The 17,223-nt window shown below is 33.5% G+C and overlaps 1 protein-coding gene across 6 annotated transcripts in view; it reads left to right on the forward strand.

Moving 5' to 3' along the window:
• The first annotated feature begins 311 nt into the window (after positions 1-311).
• The window catches only part of LOC113236898 (2-oxoglutarate dehydrogenase, mitochondrial), a 42,573-nt gene continuing 25,661 nt past the window's right edge, over positions 312-17,223 (forward strand). The window contains exons 1-6 of one of the 6 annotated variants that reach the window (XM_026473115.1): positions 313-429; positions 2,596-2,722; positions 6,688-6,822; positions 15,805-15,955; positions 16,083-16,150; positions 16,860-16,977. In XM_026473115.1, coding sequence (XP_026328900.1) covers positions 2,636-2,722; positions 6,688-6,822; positions 15,805-15,955; positions 16,083-16,150; positions 16,860-16,977 — 559 coding nt within the window. In that variant the 5' untranslated portion in view covers positions 313-429; positions 2,596-2,635. Of the gene's footprint in view, positions 430-2,595; positions 2,723-6,687; positions 6,823-15,804; positions 15,956-16,082; positions 16,151-16,859; positions 16,978-17,223 lie in introns of those variants that run through there. The other 5 variants (XM_026473113.1, XM_026473116.1, XM_026473117.1 and 2 more) reach the window with 5 other exon arrangements.

Genomic DNA, 17,223 nt, shown 5'->3' on the forward strand with positions numbered 1-17,223 from the left:
TTTCATAATAATTTAAATAATTCTCAAATAATCCCTATTACGTAATCACAGAATACGAATAGACATCACTATAAAATTGCCATAGACAAAGAAAAAAAATTTGACATGACTACGTCTAACGTCCGACAGTAGTACTGACTGATGAGAGCATATGCACGGGAGGCATGATAATTCTTTGAATTTTTTACAAAATTGACTGCACTTGCGAGACAACTTTCGATTAGTGTCACAGGTAATTAACGTTCAAGACATGAAACAAACGTAAAACGCAATTTATTCTGTAAAAAGTGTAATTACTCTTGCCGTGTCTCTGAAGTGCTAACATTTCATTTTGCTGTAGTGAGTTATATAACCTTGAATCACGGGACTGCTGTATTGATCAGATTCTGAATTTTGTTATTATTCCATCAGTGGACAAGTTTACAGCGGGTACGTATTGTGTTTATTCATTTAGAGCCAGAATCTTCGAGTACACGCGGACTTTCGCGGTCGAAATATATTGACCATCTTTAGGCATTACGAGCGTTTTACAGCAATCGTTTTAGGGCGATCCTGAAATTGATACATACGCTTTTTTACTTTTTGTTGGTGTTTCCTGAGTTCAATGTCAAAAAGATTTAAATACGGGAAAGTAACCTTGAGAGTTACATGCCATGACATAGATTCTGATACATTGCATTCACTTTTCATTATTCTATAGTGCTCATTATAAGAGGAGTTATTTATATTGTGTATCAATTTAATTACCATAATTAAAGTAATGAAATTTTTTTTTGTGTAGAATCAATGATTAATGAAATAAAGATGTTTATCTAGACAACTGTAATCACATTTTATGACAGTGGAAAGTTTGTAAGTAACAAATACCTCCTGTATATACAGGCTGTCCCAAAACTCAATGATAATCTGGGAACAGGATGTTGCCTAGTTTGTAACAACCCAGAAAAAATACATGATTTTTTGTGATATAAGCATTTTAATGAAAAATGTTGAAAATGTACACCTGTACACCATTTTTAGTACTACAATTACAAATTTGCTAATTTTGCTTTTTTAATTTTAATTTTTTGTAACAGTAACCCAAATAGCCCAGTTAATGAACACAATACCAAAGAAAACCCGAATTGATTCAGTTTCAGCACAAAAAAAAATTTCTGTTTATTTTTTTTCTTCAAATTTTTAACAGATTTTTTTCAAGGTAACTTTGACACCCCATACTGTAAAAAAATGTACCTAAACTACCATGGCAACTTCTTACAGAAGTTGGCGCAACTAATTAAGATTTTAAAATGGTATAAAACGTTCTACATCAAGCTTTTTGGAAAACAAATTTTTGGTTTTGCTAAAAACCAAAATTACCTATTCATATCTGGAGAACGGGGTGTCAGATCTACTGGAAGACGTGCCACTTAGCATAATGCGGGAAATGTGGTATCAACATGACGGGTGTCCTGCTCATTATGCCCGTACAGTAGAACATCTCAATGAAGAGTATGCAGGTCAATGGATTGGGCGCCTTGGTCCAATTTTGTGGCCACCCCGTTCTTCAGATTTGAACTCCCTAGACTGTTTTACTGGGATTGTCTGAAAGAAAAAGTTTATGCAAAACCGATATCAAACGTTGCCGAATTACGATGAAGATTCACGGAAGCTGTACATCAGATAAATTTACGACAATATGCACAATTGGTAAAAAGGTCATTGTTAAGGCATTGTCGTGCACATATTGATGCCGGTGGAAAACAGTTGGAGCACTTGCTGAAGTCTGTAATAAAATTATAATCATTTATTCATTACAAACTAGGCAAAATCTTGTTCTCAGGTTATCATTGAGTTTTGGGACACCCTGTATGTAAGGGCCATAGTTTTGAAATCTTAAAAGAACTGAAGTTGATAAACCTATCAAGTACTTATTATGTACAGAGGTTGTCTTCTGACTAAAACTTGTATTACCAATAAATCTCCAAAATCTTATTTTTTATGGTAATAAGTTTCATTAAGTAAAGTTAATCAGACATATTGGTTCTGCATTTGAAAACATTAGCAAAAAGATTTTTAGCCCTTGAACTATTTATTCATTTAAATAGAACATAAACAAGAATAGGCAAAGAAAAATTGATGCTCTGCCAAATACAAAAAAGTTATGTACTGCATTGTTATACACAATGCACGCACAGTGTACTCTTAAATCATGATTAGTGAAATAAAAATATTTTTACTTTGAAGATTCTACTTGTACAAACAATAAAATGATGATATACCAGATCTACTGTAATTGTGCTTGGCTTGACCTGGTTTTATTTAATTACCTTAATTCTTGTCATCAACTACCTATTTAATATAACAGCTTAATGGAGACATTAGTTGTATGCTAAGTGTGTAAGTGTTACATTGGTATATTGGTTTTTTTATGGTTTTCTGACGGTAGCTTTATGGCATTGCTTTTACACAGGGTTAAACAAGGTATGGAATAAACAAGAGTTTCCAAACCCATGACTCTGAACTTGATAATGATTAATAAGTTCTAGAGGGGCAATTAATAAAAATGTGTTTATGTAGAAAAAGTTTATATAGAATAGAGTATATTGTTCTCAGGATTGGCACAACATTATAACAGTACAGAGACACTGTAAGAATGCATCGAGCAAGAGCAGTCTTTGTAGTTTCAAACAAAGTTGGTAGCAGTGAGAGATTTGCATCATGGCTCCTCAACAAACCACAGGTAAGGGAAGCTTTTTTATACTAGTACCATTTTTTTTCACTACATCATTGAGTATTGCTTAAAAAATTTTTTAGCCCACCATACAAAACCGTATTGAAAAGGCAAAAAATTTATATAAAATTGACTAAAATGAAATATTTGAAACTGAATATTTTTTTTTTAAATCTTTGATATTGTAGTGACTGACCGCAATTGGTTTGTTATCATAATGAATCATTTTATTGCTCTTATCACTCTACAATTAAGTATTTGTATAATGAGTAATATTGTCGAAATTTTAGAGATTTGAATACCAATAAATTTGTAACACATTTCTTATATAGTATGTACTTTTATATAATAGTGTAATAAAACTTTTTTTTGGGTTTTCTTAATTTACCTTATGAGAACAGGTATTTTTAATATTTCTAGTTCCATATCCCTGGCTATAGGACTTGTAAAGCTCAAGACAGGATGATTTTTGTTAGCTCATACTAAATAAATGTGGATGTGTACTGTGTACCTGAAAACTGTACATGCAATAGCTAGAGGATCATGACTCCTGTGGAAACATCCTTTATGAAAGTCCTTTAAATAAGATGGGACAAATCAATACCAAGTTAATGTCATTCAAAACATAATAAGTATATAGTAGAATATCGAAATTATATTACTGAAGAGTATGAAACAATTGAAATCCTTGTATTTTAATCTTTAATAGCACAATCCGAAGGTAGTTTCCTTCACGGACGAGCAAGTTTTCCAAATATTGCTTTTGGAAGCTTTATAGAAATCAGACTAGTGCTAAATATTCCACTAGTCTATTCTCTCTAAAGCTTCTTTGATTAAACATATTTTTAACGTTTTTAACTTCCGTAAAGGAACTGGAAAGTTGTTATTATGCAGACCTTTCTTCTACCGTGTGGCTAAGTAACTGTATAAGATATTGTAAGGTACTTACATATTTGACGCGTTTTTTGAGATAAGAGTATCTTTTCACATCCGTCTGATATTGTTCTGATAGATCAAGAGTGCAAATTGTTAGTTCATGTTGTTTTATATCGCGATAAGACATAACTTAGTCATGCTCTGTCATTATTATCAGACCTTGAAAATATTATAAATTTGAAAGCAATGTTCTAAAATGTAATTTTCGCGTACACTTGCTAATGTGAATATCAATTAATTTACATTATATTTATTTACGTTACTGTGTTGCTTATTTACTTTATTGTTTATTTTCTTTATATGAACTATTTAGCAACTGTTTATCTCCTTTTAAATAATCTTATCATATGCTGAGGCGTTGGTAAAAAACAATAACAATAGATGATATCGGCACCTATGGGACGAGCCTCCGCTGCTATGTACTTTGGAATTGTGATAAAAATAAAGTGGGCGCTACTGAAATAGTAAGTTGTATGTGTCAGTGGAAATGAAATTTTTTGTAACATTTGCGTAGAGTGGTATCGTAATTTTTTTAGTGGGATTTATTCTAAGACTAGTAACAGCTGTAGTTAGACACTAGCTTGGCCTAATAATAAAGATATTAGGAACTATATGTAACGTAAAGATGAAATAAGGCATCAAAATATCAATTAATATAAAGAACGAATGTGCGCACGTACTTATTTGAATCACTTCTTATATTTAGATATTTGTCATTTCTTAGATGTACGGACAACAAAATTGTCAAGGGCATGACAAGCTTGACATTTTGATAAACAAATTCAACTCTATGACGCTTACTACGCTTAAGGACATATAATTCGAGCCAACCTGTATATTTATTCTTAAAAGGGCTAGAATACAAAAATAGTATTTTCACCAAAGAAGTTTTCCCCGCTGTTACAAATGCAAATTTTCAATAAGCACTTATGGAAATGTTTGCTAAACCAGTTTTAAAATGGCATAATAGCACATTGTTTAAACTTAGGGCATTTAATATTGAAAATGTTATTTATAAAATGGAATAATGGAATTTGCACCGTTAATTTCAAAATGTCAGGCTTCACGTGAATATGATTGTATATCTCGTATTCCACTTAATATTTAAAGGAACTCTATACGGCTTACAATAAAAAAGCAAAAATCCCAGCGAGCTGTTGATTTTACCTCAGCCGATTGTTGTCAAATTAACTAACATGTATATTGTGATTCTGCTACGTAATGCAAAAGATTTTTTGTAAACATGGGCTCTTAATTTTTATCATTATGGAGAACCCGCGCAATCACACATATATCTATATATATAATATCAAGTGACGGGCCGAATAAGTAGTGCGCCTGATGGTAAGCTACACGCATGTCCATAACACTAACAGTGCCACTCAGAGCTTTAAATCGCAAAGATTTGAGGGGCACTGCCGCTGCGCCCGTCACCCTGAGACATAAGTTGACAAGTTCCATGTGCCGGTTATTTCACCAGCACCTTTACCCTTCAAAACCGGAACACAGTAATGCTGACAATACTGCTTGGCGGCAGAAATAGGTAAGGTGGCAGTACTTCCCTGGGCGAAATGTTTCACAGAGAGCTCTACTGCTACTCTAATTAGGCTTTTAATAGTTTTAGGTTTTAATTGTTACGCATAATGTATTAGGGTCGAAACATAAAATTACGATGCGACGCCGCATAGCAGTCTACGAGCACGCACGACACATCGCAAGAATCAGCGAATTGCTCCGCATCGCGCATTCCTGCGATGTTATTCTTCTTTGCGTTTTTTTCCTGTACTTTCTTATCAATAACAGCAGTGCAACATTCTTTTACGATCCATGTTGCTACCTACTTTAAAAAATACGATCAGTACGGTTGATGATCGACGGAGGAATGGTTACCCGAACTCAGTGTTGGGTGTTAATCAATTAAATTTCAATCAGACATTCTATCAGACTAAAAAATCAATTAAATTAATTATTACAATTAAGTTTTTTGATTGTTTTAAGAAACAATTGAAACTAACAATTAAAACCTACATAATAAAAGTATCATTACGAATATGACACTCATTTCTAAATCCAAGATGGCGTGCACTATTTTGTTAGGGAGTTGGGTTAGGGGTGGGTACTCTTTCACCCACTCACTCACACACTCACTCACTCACCCACTCACTCACCCACTCACTCACTCACACACTAACCCACTCAGTCACTCACTCACCCACCCACTCACTCGCCCATTCACCCACTCACTCACAAACTAGCTCACTCACTCACCCACTCACACTCTCACTCACTCACCCACTCACTTACCCACTCACTCACCAACTCACTCACCCACTTACTCACCCACTCACCCACTCACTCACCCACTCACTCGCCCATATGAATTTATCATAATTGTCAGTTTTAATTGTTAATTGTTAATCAAAAACATTGAAAAGATTGAAAATTGATTAATTGTTAGTTGCGAGAACCGCAATTAACAATTAATCAATTGTTAATTGCTGTTTCGCAATTGACAATTAATTAATTGTCAATCTTTAATTGCCTGAACAATTAAATTTTGCCCAACACTGCCCGAACTGTGGCAGTGAGATGCTTTGCCGCATCGCGCCGATTCGTAGTTTCGTGTTTCGAACCTTAAGCCACTGCTTATGACAAGATAAAAGTGGCTGTAGTTAAAATACCGAGAAGATCTTTTACTTTAACCTGTTGTAACTCTAGTGACTAAATTAAATGTTCGTGTTAAATTCTAACTGGCAAGTAGTCAAATGGTTCGTCTCTGTTGAAAAAGACGCCGTCTCTATTGTATATATATTGCTGTATTAACGTAGTATTCTTAACGTGCGTTGGTCAAAATATCTTGTTATATCAAGTTTCTTGTGTCTGTGATTCCGTGGGCACTCACACAGAAAGTATACCTACCACTGTAGCAAACTGCATAATTCAAAACATGCCTTTCATGATTTATTCAATAAAGTTACTCACTTAAGGTTTCCCTAACATTTCTTTGCACTTGATAATGTTAATTTACGTTTGCGCAGACCGCCGCTGTGACAGTAAACGCCAATAGGCTGAAGAGTTCGACAGCGGCAGAACCCTTCCTCAATGGCTCCAGTTCGGCATACGTCGAGACTATGTACAACACATGGCTCTCAGATCCCAACTCTGTACACGCGGTAAGTATTTTAAGTAACTATTATTATTGTATTGCATGCTGTCAGCACTTTTATGTTGGGCGCTGTGAGGACTAAGGCAATGTTAGTTATTTGCTCTTTCATTCTTCCGTCAACTCGTTAAACGGTAAATTGTCACGTGTTACTTGATAGGACACAAATTATGGTGTTCCATGTCGGCCTCATTATTACTTTCTATGGCTTTAGTTGTCTTCATTCATTATTCGGTCAATCGCCTGATGAAGAGATAAATCTATTATAATCGGAACTTCGGTCATAGTCTAAAGTGCTCCTTAAAATGGGTAATTTTCAGGTTAGTGTCCTCTACTCCATTTCGGTGGTTATCATGAATTATTATTTAGAAGTAAAATTTAAATTTAGTATTCTGAAATATTATTTAATATTCCAGAATATTATACTCGAATATTAAATAAAAAAATAGTCACCGAAATTAAATAGAGGCAAATCATACTTTGTTTTTAACTGACTTTAAAAAAGGGAGGTTCTCAATTCGACTGTTTTTTTTGTTTGTATGTTACACGATAACTCCGGTATTTGTGAACCGATTTTCATGATTCTTTTTTTTTGTTGGAAAGAGGGTACCTCCATAGTGGTCCCATTTAATTTTTAAGAAAATCATCCACCTCTCAGAGTGGCTGTTCACGCACGAAGATTCATTTTTATAAATAGCGCCTTAATTTTATTATAAGGAGCAATTATTTTATTGGTTGATTTTGCTATTCTCCAATTCAAGGCGTTTTTATGTCTCAATATACTTTGAGTAGTGAGAACCGATTGTTATTATCTCCTGTGTCAAGTCCCGTATGGTGGCGAACTAGGGGATGAATCATGAGCGACCCGTGCCGGAGAGACCCGTTCCCAGCAGTGGGACGTATAAATGGGTTGATGATGTTTACAAAAGCTGTTATTCTTCATTTTATCATATCGTTGACTTGCATATAATAATGCTTGCCATCGTGGTGGAAGGATTTGCCTATCGGTGTAAGGTATTCGCCGATTGTAGCCCAGGGTGCGCCAGACGTATAGAAAAGGATGGTATACTTATGCTGGGAGGCTCCTTTCGTGCGCCCCAATACTCTTGTTTACACAGTTTGAATTGAAGGTATCGAAATCGAGTAGTTGTTCTATTCTTGTTTCCGAAATATAGGCAATCAACATTCTAACTGAATTGTCATATTTCCATGTAAATATCTCTATATAAATCAAATCATATACATTTATGTATAGGCATGTTTTCATTGGGAACCTTCTTCCTTCTAAAGTTGACTGTAGTCGAAAGAACACAAGGTATTTCAAAGAAAAGATAACAGGTAGAAAAACAATGATGAAATAATCAACGGTGTATCACAATGCTAACAATATGATACTGTTTTCAGTGGACCATGTGGGGTACATATGTTTATGGATTCATTGAATTCATTGTTGACCTTGCCAATGACCTGATCAAGTGTTGAGTGACAAACTTATCAAGTTACACATTCTTGCCATCGGAATTAGAATCAAAGTGCAATGTCGCTGTGCGACCGTGACACAGTAATAATGCAGTAACAGAAAAAGAATTGATTTCATTGACCTACCAAGTTTAAAAAACAATACTTCAGTGCATCACTTGTTTTAATCGGAGTTTATTCAAGAACACAAGGAACATTTCTACGAATTGAATCTGTATAGGCACTGGTGATTCATACATGAACTTTACCAAGGAGAAACGTTTTCCTCAAGCGTACGAATATATTATTAATTTCACGATTTTACCTGGCCATGTTACTGCTATAAACGTCAAATGTTTTACGTAGATATTTTAAAGAAACGTAGTTTTTTTCTAAAACACTCAATGTCGCATACTTCACGGTTGTGGACAGCGTTTAAAAATAACAGATTATTGACGATTTGCCTAGAACAATCTATCGACTGGAAACGACACCAGATACTGATGCCACTATACTGATTGCGATTTAATAACAATAATAGGGTCACTGATATGCTGTAATAGAAACGTCTGATAAAGGTCTAGACATTCCCGAGTATGCGACCGCCGCCGTTTATTACGTAAGCGTTTATAGAAACATTCAAGACGGAATGCCATGGCATATTTTTCAAAGTAATTATTGAATTATGAGGCATATTGACTTTGAGAATCTTCGCTTTCATAGAAATCACGATCGCTTGATATAAAGGTACAGATTCTTAACAACGTGCCGTTGGCGTGTAATGGAAAAACGACAAATTGTTTGTTCACGGGACGAACACTATTTGGCCGGATGAATGTACTTATAACCACATGACAGTAAAATTGAATAGTCATAGCGTGCAAGGTCACTTTGTTAGCTGGTCCTAATTTAATATGGTTATCACTCGAAACCGACATCTATTATGTAAAACCGGTAAATCTGATAATTAACATACTAGTATTGTTTGGAAATGATGATAACCATGTGGTTCAAGAAATTAAACTTTTTACGAGGTTCTAATTGGTCACAAGGCAATTAAAATGATAATATTTTTATACAGGGTGGCCAATTTACAGTGATCCAAAATTTTTTTTTTTTGATGGAGTACATTGTAACTACTCATTTAAAATAAACATTAGTTAGGCAAAAATCAACTGTTTAGAAGTTATGATTTTTTACATACTTTTTTGAAAAGTTTCTACTCGTCACTAAAACCACTTTAGTTTGAAAACTATTCCACTAAATTATTTTTAATATGGTATGGAAGTAGTGTGATAAGATGTAGATAGCATGCAATGGGCCATTTTTGTGTTTGTTCTCAGATTGCGTCGTTATTTTTGACCTTTAGATTTTTTGATTTGTACACGAATATAATGTTAATTTTCCAAAAATTCCTAACTGTGAAAAATGTACAATCACAATTTGCTAATGAAAACTACCATACATGTAGGGATTGTTTACAAATAAAATTGTAGTGTTGCAACTATTGCAACATCTTCATAAATTGACATGACGTGTACTGAGTCACAAAAAACCGTTAATATAATAATAAATAATCGTTATTCGAACAATTTGAACTTAATTTCTTAGAAGAAAATATTAGTACAACTCATATTTACCTTTATTATTCTCAAACCAATCTATTTATTATCAATCTACGAATAAACACAAAAATGGCTGCTAGACATGCTAGCTACATGATCACACTGTTACGGTTATTTGATATCGGGCAAACATGTAATAATTTATATTTAAAGAAGCAAAATGAACACACATATCACTCAGAGAGAATTTTTATATATTTTTGTTAAGTTTGACGTATAAAAGAGCGGTAACAAAGTAGGCAAAGGTGTGTCAATTATACAGCCTCTTCATTATTTAACACGCCCTCTTAATTGTCACATCTTTGTCTCATATGTAATACAAAGTACATATTCCTAATAAAAATTAACAATAGGGACTTATAAAGTTGATACAATTATATTAAATCTTAATGACAACTTATCTAAGTTTTATTACACATTATCTTTTACATTGTGACATTATCTTTTACAAATATTTTCAAACCAAGTTGGTATTAATACAATGTGTTATATGTTACTATTCTATAGTAGTCTATAGAATTTAATGTTATCTTTTAAATTGTAGAAATATGTTAGTATACAAAAATGTTTCACTTAATTACTAGTATTACACTCATTTTACGTGTTTTACAGTTATGTAAATAAATCAAATACTTAAAAATATAATTAAAGTAAAACTAGTTCAGTATTACATTTACAAACTTATAAAATTTTTCAGAACCCAAGCTTTTAGTCATTAAATCAGAGAAATTATCATTAGTACTAACATAATCAATCTGTAATAACTTCTTTTCAATAATATCTTTTAGAAAGTGATATTTTATATCAATATGCTTGGTTCTTTTTGAGTTTTCATAGCTTTTTGACATGCAGATGGCACTCTGGTTATCTACTAACAAAGTATTTACTTTACCAGAACATTGAAGGTGTTTAGCTACCCCTTTGATGTTCAGAAGTTCCTGAGCAGTTACTGCAGCAGCCACGAACTCCGCTTCAGCTGTTGACAGCGCCACGCAGTGCTGTTTCTTTGATGACCATGCCACTAGATTATTGCCATGAAATATCATGGAGCCACTAACACTTTTTCGATCTATGTTGTCACCTGCCCAGTCTGCATCCGAGTAGGCATATATATTATTATCTGATGATTTCTTGAATACTAATCCTATATCTTTTGTAGCTTTTAGGTATCTCAGTATTCTCTTTCCTGCTTTCCAGGTTTGTTCATTTGATTTGTCTAGATATCTGCTTAAATATGCCACAGAATATGCTATATCAGGTCTTGACATTGTTGTTAGGTATAACAAACTTCCAATGAGTTCACGGTACAAGTCCTTCTTATCTTCTTGTTCTATCTTATTTTCAGTTTTTACTTTAAAATTAATTTCCATAGGTGTTTTCATCTCTTTGCAATCTGTCATCTGGTATTTCTTTAGTATTTGGTTTATTAAGTTAGTTTGTTTCATTGTTATAGTATCTTTGTTTCTTTCAATATCCATCCCTAAAAACTTCTTTGCTTCTCCTAAATCTTTAGCTTTGTAAACCTTTTTTAAGTCTTTTATAGTATCTTCACAGTCAGCTCCAATTAAAAGAATGTCATCAACATAAATTATCATCCAACAGTCCTTTTTGTAGTACAAACAGGAATCATACTCTGATCTCTTGAAGCCTCTTTCTATTGCAAAGTTGTTTATGGTTTCATTCCAGCAACGGGGCGATTCAGTTAAACCATAGAGTGCTCTTTTAAGTTTTAATACTCTGTTCTTTTTTGTACTGAAACCTTCTGGAGGTTTAATATAAATTTCAGATTTTAATTCTCCATTTAGAAATGCTGTTGGTATGTCGAGCTGTCTTATAGGAAGATTTTCATTCAATGCTTTTGATATTATCATTCTTATACTTGGCATTCTAGCTACAGGTGAATATTTATCATACTGATTTTCATATTTTTGCTGAAATCCTCTTACGACAAGTCTAGCCTTTTTTTGTTCCATCCTCCTTTTCTTTGAAAATCCATTTTGTGTCTATAGCCCTTTTATTAATTGGTAGTTTCTCTTCAGTCCAAGTTTCTAGATCATTTAGTGCTTCTAATTCTTTGTTTATAGCTTTTCTCCATTCTTCATTCTCTACAGCTTCTCTGTATGTAGTTGGAACTGAATTATGTTCACAATTACTTTGTGCTATATTGGTTTCATAATTTTTTAGGTATGTTGGTCGTTTAATTATTCGTCCAAATCTCGTTTTCTGAATATCTTCATCTTGTTGTTTCTCTTCATTTGGTTCAGAGTCCCTCGGTTCTATTTCGTTTGGTTCATTTTCACTTAGTTCAGTTTCATTAGGTTCATTTTCAATTAGTTCAGTTTCATTAGGTTCATTTTCAATTAGTTCATTTTCATTAGGTTCATCTTCAATAGACTGATTTTGTTGAAGTTCTTTCTCCATATATTGGTTATTTGTTAGTATTATTATTCGATTAGATTGGTGTTCTTGGAATTTATTTTCTTTATTCTTTATTGTGCTAAATACAACATCTCGTCTAACAGTTATTTTTCTCTTTATAGGGTCCCACAATCTGTAACCTGTTGGAGCGTAGCCAACCATGATCAGTTTTTTACTCCTTTCTTCAAGTTTTTTCAATTGTGTAAGATTTTTAGTATACGCTTCACATCCAAAAGCTTGTATATTTTTAACATTTGGTCTTTTGTTTGTCCATTTTTCTATTGGTGTTTTTGTTTGACCCTGTTTTGGTGTTCTATTTAGTAAGTATGTTGCAGAATATACAGCTTCTCCCCACATCTCATGGTCAACATTAGATTCATAGAGCATAGCTCGTACCTTTTCCAAAAGGGTTCGGTTATAGCGTTCTGCTTTGCCATTCTGTTGTGGAGTGTGAGAGACCGTATAATCCAGTCTTATTCCTTGCCTTTTACACCAATCTTTTAGATCTGAGCCTGTATATTCTCCTCCTTGGTCACACCTGATTATACTCACTTTTTGGCTGGTGTGTCTTTCTATTTCTTGTATATAGCCTTTTAAATTTTTGAAAACTTGATGTTTATTTTGTATGAGATAAGTCTGTGTATAATCAGTATAGTCATCAGTAAAGGTCAGTATGTACCTGTTGCCGTCCCAAGTGGGTGGAGTGATCGGACCACAAACATCTGTATGTATAGTATGTATTATTCGTTCAGCTTTCTGACGCGTATGAAATGGCAACCTTGTTTGTTTGGCTCTCATACAGATATCACATGTTGAAGTAAGGGCCTCTATTTCTTCTTTAGTTATATTTATACCATCCACTGTTTTCAAAATGTTTTTTAATGTTTCTTTGCCTGGATGACCATATTTTATATGCCAATCTTTTGCAGTTTCCTTTTTATATGACAGGAAAGCATCATCTTTTTTACTTGTTAATTGTACAGTGTACAGGCCATTTTCATTTTTCTTACCTTCGAGTACTATAGCGTTATTTTTCTTTATAATTACTTGTTGTTTTGTAAATGTCACTTCTCCATCTTTATTTGTAATCGCTGCCACAGACAAAAGATTTTGTTTCAGGTTAGGAATATATAGTACATCTTCAAAATTCACATTTTCGGTGTGTATTGTACCTTTCATTGTACATTCTAAGGTATCATTTCTTTTGGCTGTATGTATTTGAATAGAACAATCTTTCTCGTCTCTTATCATTGTTTTAGTATTTGTCATGTGTGATGAACACCCAGAATCTATTATGAAGTTTTCAGTCTGAGCGCACAATGCCATTCTTTCTATATTTTCTGTCTGTGTGAAGAATGAAACAGCATTTTTATTAGGATTTATGTTCTTGTTATTTTTATTTTTGTTCCAGAAACAATCCTTTTCTGGATGATTAAACTTTTTACAAATGTTACATTGCTGTTTTCCTTTATAATAACAATCCTTCTCCACATGATTAGTTTTATGACAAATTGAGCACTTTCTCTTATTTACAAACCTTTTAGGTTTATTTGTTGATGCTTTATATGCAATTGAGTCTGTAGTTATACTGTTTTTATTTCTATTTTGCTCACTAATTAAACGGGATGATAAATTACTTAAAGTTTGATCTGCAGCCGGTGTAGACTCCCAAGCAGTCAAAAATGTTCTGTATTCATCTGGCAAGGTAACAAGTATCTTTGATATTAACATTTTTTCGTTTATTTCTTCACCTAAGCCTGTCAATTGATGTGCCAAACCTTCTAATATACTTATATTTTGTGTCATGTCTTTGGTTATGTCAAATTTATATTGAAAAAATTCTTGCAACAAATGACATTTTTGTTGATCGGTTTTTTGTTCATACAGTAATACAAGTTTGTCATACATAATCTTTGCGTTTGTACATGACATCAGCATTGGTAGAAGCTTTTTATCCACTGTGTTTGTTATAATTCTCTGAGCCTGTGCGTCAAGTTTTGAATCTTCTTTTTTGTCGGAAAGACCTTTCATGACGATATGTTCTATCCCTTCGCTCCTGAATAGGATATTTATTTGGAATTTCCATATTGGAAACGTTTTTTCGTCCACCAAGCACTCGATGGATTTTATATTTTCTGCTGCCATTTTACGGTATTATTACACCAATTTACCACTTCTTATTTATATAATTTTGAGTAACTACGCTCTGCTACCATGTTACGGTTATTTGATATCGGGCAAACATGTAATAATTTATATTTAAAGAAGCAAAATGAACACACATATCACTCAGAGAAAATTTTTATATATTTTTGTTAAGTTTGACGTATAAAAGAGCGGTAACAAAGTAGGCAAAGGTGTGTCAATTATACAGCCTCTTCATTATTTAACACACACTACTTCCATATCAAATTTCAATTAATTTAGTGGAATAGTTTTCAAACTTGAGTGCTTTTAATGATTAGAGTAGAACATTTTCAAAAAGTATAGCAAAAAAATTTACTACTTTAAATTATGAGAAATCTAAAATTTCGCGGAACTAATGTTTATTTTAAATAGGTTCTTGCAATGTCCTCTATCTAAAAAAAATTTAGACACTGTAAATGGGCCACCTGTATATACGCAAACTTACACCCACAGAACATAGACATACTATCAAACTTACACCCGCAGAACATAGACATACATTTCAAACTTACACCCACAGAACATATGTAGACATACATTTAAGTTATAATGTAGGTTTGTAAACTTAACATAAATTTAAAATTTTTGTTTCCTTATGTAAATTTTAGAATGTTACACTATACACAATTTTGCTCTATGATCGAAAAAAGGAACATTAGATTAAATGACTGTTTATATATATATATATATATATATATATATATATATATATTAATTTAAGATACAGGTTCGCCTAGTTTGAGAGACAGGGTTTTACGTTGTTAGCTTACCTGATCCACAAAGTGTCATGTTCACTTAATAATAGATTTTTTTTAGTATTTCTGTAATTTGCATTTCGTGGAAATAAATAAATAAATATTATTATATACTTTCGATAAATACGTTACAGGAAATTGGTAAAGTCTTCAAATATTATCAATGTTTGGCTATCCATTAGGCTGTAACAACACAGAGTATGCCATCAACACGCAAAGAAGTAATGTTACAAATGCAGAAAAAACTTTCCATAATTTATATTATCATTATTTAAACAGTCTACACTGCACTACGTATAACTACACTAACATATATATGCACGAACTACACTGGTATCGGCTGACATTGATAGATAACATATGTACCGTGTACACTGCATACTTGTCTACGTCTTTCATATAACGTTGTTTATTTGCTTAATTTTGTTATGCTACTCGGATACAGATTCTCTTCACTTTTTTAATTTATAAATATAGCTCTAGGCAAATAGTTTACAGGCAGACTTACATCTGGTTTAAACAGTGTTTTAATTGAGATTTTTTTTGTAGTCGTGGGATGCATTCTTCAGAAATGCAACCAACGGCGCTCAGCCCGGAGCCGCATACCAATCTCCACCAAATCTCGCTCCGTACTCCAAAAATGAAGTCCCTCTCACATCCCTTGTACCAGCGTCTGGTGGCATGCCTTCTATTTCCGCAGGTGATTATTAACTATCTGTTTTTGGATAAGAACACCGACAAAATAAACGGTATAACTGAAGTTATAAATAAAATATTTACGATTAAAGGTATGTGAAATGTGTTTAAATAATTGCGAAATTTCTCAGGATCTCCTATCAACGAAAAGATCATCGATGACCATCTTGCTGTTCAAGCCATCATTAGAAGTTACCAGGTGAATGACGTCATGGACTACCTTTATATTATTTGTTCTTGGTTGCACATTTTGTTTACATACTTATTGTATGTATTTCCCTAATATTTTGAATATGAAGTGACTTGTGATTGATCCCGAACCGTGAATATAGAGTAGAATTTGTAATTGTTGTTATGTATGCCTAGGTTTAGATTTCAACACATAAAATTGTTTAACAGTTACTTTTTAACATCCGTGTACACAATTAGGTGTATGATCCGTTGCTTTAGGTAGGGGTTTCATTTATACACAATTACACTGATTTATTTATCGCTGTGTAAGTAATTTTTATAGCATCCATTATGCACACCACTTTTACGTGTTCTTTTTTTAACACAAATTGTACTTTAGGAATACTCTTCTAGGTTTTCTAGCTGGGTGAAAATTTTGCAATTGGTCTTACAGTTGGTTGGTAAAAGTAGATGGCAATGACGCGTAACGTACCATTTATTGAAACTGCATTTAACTAGACATTGGCATTGCGCTCCCAATATTAATTATAATTATTTTTAAATTGAAAATTTACTTAGATTGAATGGCACTTTTAGCGACTTTACAAAATAAAGCCCCATGATGGGCGCCAATATTTCAATACTACCTGTGGATGTTGAACACAAACGTGTAATGTCGCTGGAGTGTGGCCTTTCGATTGGGGCTAAGTGATGACGTGGTGGCGGGTGCGTGGCAGGCTCGCGGTCACCTGGCTGCCGACGTGGACCCGCTCGGGATCACCACAGCCAACCTGCCCGATCTGGGCATGCGCGCGCCAAGCTCCGAGCTCATCATGAGGAAATATTTCAAATTCGGTACGCAGGCCTAAGGTCGCCGATTATTTGGAAGCAATCACTTGCGTAAAAGATCGTGTTGTTACTTATTACTAGTTGAACATTGCCTTGCGTGTCATTTATTGTTTTCCATGCGGCGATATTGACATATGTATGCAAGTATAATATACGATCTGTGTATTTAAATTTTACTACGTACAAGTTTCAAAGTGATAAATATATTTCACAATTTCCTACTTTTAAATTTACATCCCACACTGCCATATT

This window comes from Hyposmocoma kahamanoa, unplaced genomic scaffold, assembly GCF_003589595.1.
Source record: "Hyposmocoma kahamanoa isolate Upper Pololo Valley unplaced genomic scaffold, ASM358959v1 92, whole genome shotgun sequence".
Classification (NCBI taxonomy): Eukaryota; Metazoa; Arthropoda; class Insecta; order Lepidoptera; family Cosmopterigidae; genus Hyposmocoma; species Hyposmocoma kahamanoa.